At 41.6% G+C, this 7,181-nt stretch overlaps 1 protein-coding gene and 1 long non-coding RNA gene across 2 annotated transcripts in view; one reads left to right on the top strand and one right to left on the bottom strand.

Annotated features, from left to right (window-relative positions):
• Positions 1-1,598, top strand: part of LOC124260490 — a 7,478-nt gene extending 5,880 nt beyond the window's left edge. The window contains exon 5 of the mRNA XM_046694821.1: positions 580-1,598. Coding sequence (XP_046550777.1) covers positions 580-1,520 — 941 coding nt within the window. The 3' untranslated portion in view covers positions 1,521-1,598. The remainder of the gene's footprint in view (positions 1-579) is intronic.
• The window catches only part of LOC124260491, a 19,171-nt gene extending 13,080 nt beyond the window's left edge, over positions 1-6,091 (bottom strand). The window contains exons 1-2 of the long non-coding RNA XR_006894096.1: positions 6,001-6,091; positions 4,548-4,552 (exon numbers count right to left, since the gene is read on the bottom strand). This is a non-coding gene — a long non-coding RNA (uncharacterized LOC124260491). The remainder of the gene's footprint in view (positions 1-4,547; positions 4,553-6,000) is intronic.
• Positions 6,092-7,181: the final 1,090 nt, after the last annotated feature.

Below are 7,181 nucleotides of genomic sequence, written 5' to 3'. Positions count from 1 at the left end.
TCAAAATGATACGCTCAACATGTAAGCTACTGTAAGCTAGTAAGCTTGAAACATTAAGATCATTAGTTGATGAAAAAACCCGTGTCCCTTAAAGGATTACTGATAGGTTATTTGCAGATCGCCGTCATATAGCTGGAATATGATTAAGTGCCAGTCTTTTATTCCAACCATTTTTAGAGCTATATTATAAATACAGAACTAACGGGATCGGGTGCCAGTCTCAGACTCAGTTGATCATGCCATGTTATCCCAACTGCGAATGTCTATAATATGATTCCATGTTCAATCACTGGATTGTCTAGTCCAGATTCGATTATTTCAGTTTGATATTGAAAGACAAGATATCAAAGACACTCATCAGTAGCTGATATTACACCAATATTATCTTTTAAACATTAATTTAATCACAACATATGCTACAAAATATAATCATGGATAAATGTTCTATGAGTCCAAACGAAATGCAGGACAGTTCTTGTTTTGGATGTGATGTCTCTAGCTTAACAAGAACTTAATTTCAATTGAAAGTCAAACTTATAAAATCAATAGGTTCTCTAGCTCCTCGGGATTATGTTACAGAAAGAACCGAGGCGAGGATTCGGGCATGGACGGAAAATACGGTGGAGACTGGGGTTTTCAAGAAGGTGAGGGACACACTGGACAAAGGAGCCTCTTGGGTCACTATCCAAGGACCACCAGGAGAAGGGAAGTCCACTGTAGCGTACATGACTCTCCAAGACCAGCTCGATAAGGGGAGACAGGTCTTCCAGGTTGAGTCACCTTCCGAGTTCTCCGATGTCACGATGACCTGTTCTCGGCCTCTTATCATGCTGGACGATATTTTGGGAGACTTGGAATTCAGCGTTGTGGAATGGTCCATGTGGAGGCAAGTTCTTCGTCCACTTCTGGATCCTATCTCCTTCAATAAGACAAATACAGGTCAAAGACGCAAAATGGTAACAGTTCTGTTTGTTGGTCGGGATTACGTACTACAGTCGGCCTCGTCTGATTTAGGAAGACTGACGACATTTATGTTCCACGATGAAAACACTGTCCATATTTCGTCGGGGAGAGATGTTGATGAAAAAATACAAATTTGGAATGCGGTGCCCGAGTTGAGGCGTATGGCTTTTGATCATGAAAAGGTCAAGGCCATATGTCAGACAAACTGCCCCTATGGGTTTCCCTATATTTGTAAACTGTTCATTGCGGCGTATCACCATGACAACAAGATATCTGCAGAAGAATATTTTACCAAACCTGTGGATTTCCTTAACCAGACTATAAGAAAGGTTATACAGGACAAGGCGAAGCGCCGGTTGTTTATGGCAATCCTCAAGCGGAATGGAAAGGTGACGGAAAAGGAGTTGGATGATGATGAGGATGATTATGCAGGGTATGACTGTTTATCGGCTGCTAATCACCTGATAGGATCGTATTTAAAAAGAGAAGACGGCATATACATGTTTGCTCATCCCTCTATACACGATATAACAGCGTCTCTGCTAATCAGAAAATAAGGCAATGAGGTCTGTAAGTCTCGGAGTCACTACTTCCGGTACTAAGCTGGTTCCCGGCTCCCTTTGCGCATGCCACCTTGCGATATGCGAGACGGCACTCTCCTACCCAGAGTTCCATGCGGCAAGCCAGCATAGTACCTCTGCCACAGGCCAGAAAAATGTGACGATTCGTCACATCTTGCAATGTCCATTCAATATAATGTACAGATTTCTTTTACTCTTTTATTTTTGACGAGTCTACACATCTAACTAAACATCTTTAATAGAATGGTTTCGTTTCACTGAGAAAATATCCAAAAACATGTAACACTATTTCGATTTGCGTAGCGATCCTTTGTTTACATAGGTTGTACGGCTCCACGTGCTGTCATCGAAGCCGACGGAGAGCAAACGATGCAGCCAGTTTGATATCTAAATACGTACTGTCATAGACCTAACTGTCGAAGTTGTGGAAGAATATATATGTAACAATGTAAAACATTATGAAAAGAGCGCTGAAAAGCTTTCGTGAGTCCAGTCTCTTCTTATTATGAATATGCGCGTTTGATTACAAACAAGAGAAAAGTCCGGTCACGTGATATCAAAATAGCCTGTGGCAGTGATGTTATGTAAGTCATCGCTGTGCCGGAGTGTGGCGAGACGGGGCCCAGCTTACTTCCGGTACCGGATTTCCGGTGGCAAGCGTTTATTCTGGTTCCAAATGGCGAGACCGCCAAACATGACTTTACTTGACCTGACCAAGTGTACAACCATGCTTTGCTGTCACAGCTGTTGACTGTCGTAATAGTTGGCTAATTTGGGGATGGCTAGATCGGAAATTTGTTATTCCTGCAAGGATTATCGGTTCCTTACTGTCAACTGACAACCATGAGCCCATTCGAAAGGGCCCTATATGTGTGTTGAATACAAAATGAAATTACCAAAGGTTGTGCATTGACTATACTTAAGGCCAGTGTGGAATATGCAATATTCATGTTCGCAAAACATTGTCTGATGTGTTTGAATCTCGTAACATTTCAAATTTTTCCCCTGAAGCAAATATATTTACTTCAGTATTGCTGGATTGGATGTCAAGCGAATCATAATCTGAATATACTGCTAACTGTTCCGGGATGTTGCGGAAGGAAATGACGTCATCAGATTCATGGTCAAGATTGTTCAACATTTACTGTGTTCTACGTGGAATGCATTGAGCCTGTTGGAACTACTTAATTGTCTTGTGGAAACCTATAAAATGTGGCCCAATGCCGTTGTGTCTGATCTACAGACGAGTCGGCGTTGTGTTTCACGATTATTCGTGTTTGTAACCTGTCAGTTTCCTATTTTCACGGAAGTAGGATGTAAACCCCGACTGCTGGGGCGGTGTTACTGTGGTTCGTGTCTGTTTTCCCTGATTGAGTGAGTTTAGTTTTACGCCACTTTGAGCAATATTCCAGCAATATCTTTGCTGGGGACACCAGATATGGGCTTCACACATTGTACCCATATGGGGAATCGAACCCAGGTCTTCAGCGTGACAAGCGAACGCTTCAACCACTAGGCTACCCTGCCCCCTGTTTTTTCCTGAATTATGCATGTTCCCTCATTGCTTCGTTAATTGAGACCCGTGAAGGTCCGGGTTAGAATTGATCTTCAGTAACGCGTGCTTGTCGTAAGAGGCGACTAACGGGTTCGGGTGAAAATATCAATGTGGTATTGTATTCAGTTTTGAAGATCGGTCGACAGCAACAAGTGGCGCTTCCGAGATGGTTGTAGAGGGAATTTAGAGTTGTCTGCTCCTGGTTCTCACATGACTGGGACCCCATTCGTAATTACGCGTGTCATTCCGCAAGCCTGATGGCATATCGTACCCCTCATGTTCACGACTGGGCATAATCACAAACGGGCACGGAGATGAACATAGTCTGGGACTATTTCCAAGGAAAGACAACTCTGAATTTCCAAACATGGCAACTCCTAGAAAACAACAATTAATTCATAATACAACACGAAAGTCACGTAAATATATGTTACTTATGTCGTATTCAAATATCAGTAACAAGATGATTGTACAATCACGGAAATAATAAAGAAAATCGATAATCGCAAAGAAACTATTTGACCTCATTTTAATTTTACTACGCGCAATTTGATTGGTTTGCCACGATTCTTGGCGATAATAGTGTACTATACATGTACGAGTCTTCTTGGAGGTCACGGAAAGAGGCGAGTAGTTACGAATGGACTAGGACCGACTTGCTCGTTCGAGACGTGCTCAACAAACATCGATTTTTGAGAACTTTATGAATTAAAAAAACGAGACAGACTATATTTAACATTGAAGACACAATGCCATTTAGAAAGTGGTGACATGTAAAGTAAATATTATAGTACTTTTGTTGGGTTGACACTTAGAAAGTGTAATCCCAAATGTAACATATGTTACCTTTGACCACTTTTTTAATAGCTTTATTCATAGCTTTTGGCAGCTGTGCCAATTTACGCTTGTCAGAGGATACATACCACCAGTTGTCCGAATTCATTTTTTGTGGAAGCCGCGGAGGATGAGTGGGTTAGACGGCTGGCTATGTGTCCTGGCGATTAGGTGTGGGTTCGAATCACATGTGTTTATTTAACATTATTCTGGACATTGCGAATGTACTGACATTATTTGTAGGACATCTTACGTATAAAATCATTTTATTTATTTATTTAATTTATTTATTTATACATATTTATATAACGCCAATATCCAGATCTTTATTTTTCCTCTCCATCATTGGATGTCAGGTGTTTGCACGTATTTATGTGGCCACTGTCTGGTATTATACCAACGTATTCGTGGGTTCTTTTAAGTGCACGGAGTTGTGTCTTGTTATTAGAAAGGAAGGTATGATGCCGGATACATTGAAAAATGGAGTTGTAACTCCACTCCTGAAGAAGAAAGGTTTAGATCAAGAGCTCTTGAAAAATTATCGGCCAGTCACAAATTTACCATTCACCTCAAAAGTGATTGAGCGTGTGGTCACAACAAGACTCAAGGAACACATGACCTTAAATGGGTGTTTCGAAGTCATGCAATCAGCATACCGGAATTTCCACTCCACGGAAACCGCACTCGTTAAAGTGCACAATGACATACTGAGAGAAAGATGGTGCTGCAGTATTGGTTCTACTTGATTTGAGTAGTGCCTTCGATACTATCGACCATACTATTCTGATGCATACACTTGAGACCAGGATGGGTATTAGAGGAACTGCTCTTCAGTGGTTTGAGTCATACATAGCAGATAGACATCAATCGGTGATCATTGATGGTCACATCTCCAGTCCTAAGGATCTTGCTTATGGCGTGCCCCAGGGATCGGTTCTTGGACCTCTACTTTTCACTATTTATACTTCTCCTCTAGGTGATATCGTCAGATCCTTCAACCTTGGACTGCATTTATATGCTGACGACACTCAAATTTACATATCATTCAAACCCTTACTTTCCTCATCAGCTGTGTCTTCATTTCTCACCATTGAAGAGTGTGTCAGCTGCATCAAAATCTGGATGTCGTCACACTACCTCAAACTAAATGATGATAAAACTGAACTCATAGTTTTCCACCCTAAGCGTCTCCAACCCAGTCTCTCTCTTCCTAAATTCAGCATCGGCCAGTGTGAGATTCAGCCAAACCATGAGGTGCGAAACTTGGAAGTTATTTTTGATTCTTCACTGTCCATGGAGCCACACGTAAATAACATCTGTAGAAGGGCGTACTACCACATTCGCAACATCGGCATGATTCGACGATACCTGGACGTCAAGACTACAGCATCTCTTGTTCAGGCATATGTAACATCTCGTCTTGACTACTGTAATGCGCTTCTTGTGGGCCTCCCAAATAATCTTATACACCTGCTTCAGAAGGTGCAGAATACTGCAGCCAGAGTGGTCTCTCTGTCAAAGAAATCAGACCACATTACTCCCGTTCTTCACTCACTTCATTGGCTTCCCGTCCACTACCGCATAAAATATAAAACTCTACTCCTTGTTTTCAAAAGTTTACATGGTCTAGCACCTCAGTACCTCTGTGCTCTGTTCCACCGTTATACTCCTGTACGTTCCCTCCGATCAAATGACCAGTGTCTTTTGACAATTCCTGTGACTAGGACAAAAACATATGGTGACAGGTCACTCGAGACGACTGGCCCTCATCTCTGGAACAATCTTCCATCTCACCTCAGAACACAACCAGACTTAGCTGTTTTTAAATCAAATCTGAAGACGTGTCTCTTTGCTGAAGCATTTGAACTCTATGTGATACCTAGACCATCTTAGAGCCAGAGCGCCTTTGAGCGGATTACGGATATTGGCGCTATACAAGTATTTGTATGTATGTATGTATGTATGTATGTATGTATGTATGTATGTATGTATGTATGTATGTATGTATGTATGTATGTATGTATGTATGTATGTATGTATGTATTTATTGTACAGAAGGGTTGTGACAACACTGAAAGAGTCTGCACGCAAAGTTGACTCCAAGGTTTTTATACCCGGACACAGGTGGGCCCGATCCCGTCACCTCAAGCTCGCTGGATCACTAGCCTTAGCCTTAGCCAGCTCGCCCACAATGCACCCCATTATTTGACCAAGTGCGATGTGTCTTTTAAATACCCGTGTGTTCGGACACAATGTGTTGATCATTCACTGATCATGTTTGATCATTTACTGATTTCAGTATGTAGTCATGTGTGAACGGATTTCTGATTTACTCTGTTTCAGTTTGGATATCACCTCGTAAACATATTTTAATATCAGGCACTTCAAATTTCTTGTTCACTTTTCAGAGTTCAGATATGTGTTCAGCTGTATCTTTTTTTGTCGTGGCTGACCCAGTAGTAGTATTTCGCTGTGCAGAGTTGCTTCCCTTAACTGTAGCAGGACCGGAGGCAATATTTGCAACCTCTTCTAATAATTGACCTGTAAGCACTGTGCATGTGCTTATTGGTTTGGGTTAAAAATACAGAAAATAACAGCAATGCCAAATCGGTGCATCAACAACTCAGTTGGGTGCATATGGGTATTTTGAGCAAGTCTACTCAATTGGAGACTTCGTTTTACTTACACTGTTCTCGTTTTTGTTTCTTGTACATGTTTCTTGTACATGATTTTCATTACAATTAAAGCTACACATGTGCGATAATTTGGTGCTCTTCAACATAACATATGTAATTAGTTACGAAAAAATATTGATTAAAAGAAACTGAGTTAATGGATTACTAATAGAAGCGCGTGTGTGTGTGTGCGTGCGTGCGTGCGTGCGTGATGGCGCGTGCGCGCCAAGGAGGAAGGGGGCTCTGCTGGGGTGGGGGGGTAGGGTTACAGTGTGCGAAATAGTTTCCAAATTTTGCTAGCTTGTCGGGATAGCTATCGCTGAAAGTAACTGGCCCAAAAAATAATTCACTAGCCCGAAATTTGAATGTAGACATGGGTTTCATCATTAAGCTGCTAACATGATGAACGTTTTTATCAGGCCATAATCTGGCATGATTAAAAAATGTGTTATAGCTTAACAAGTCGGAGAGAGTGATATATTTACAAAATGTCCCTATGAAAATTCACTAGCCAGTCGGGCCAGCGACTGTGCATATTTTCTGGCTCGACTGGATTTTTACTAGCCACGGGGC

This window comes from Haliotis rubra, unplaced genomic scaffold, assembly GCF_003918875.1.
Source record: "Haliotis rubra isolate DU_JTF1 unplaced genomic scaffold, ASM391887v1 Scf765, whole genome shotgun sequence".
NCBI lineage: Eukaryota > Metazoa > Mollusca > Gastropoda > Lepetellida > Haliotidae > Haliotis > Haliotis rubra.
The sequence above is the reverse complement of the archived record's forward strand: the minus strand, read 5'-3'. Positions and strand labels throughout refer to the sequence as shown.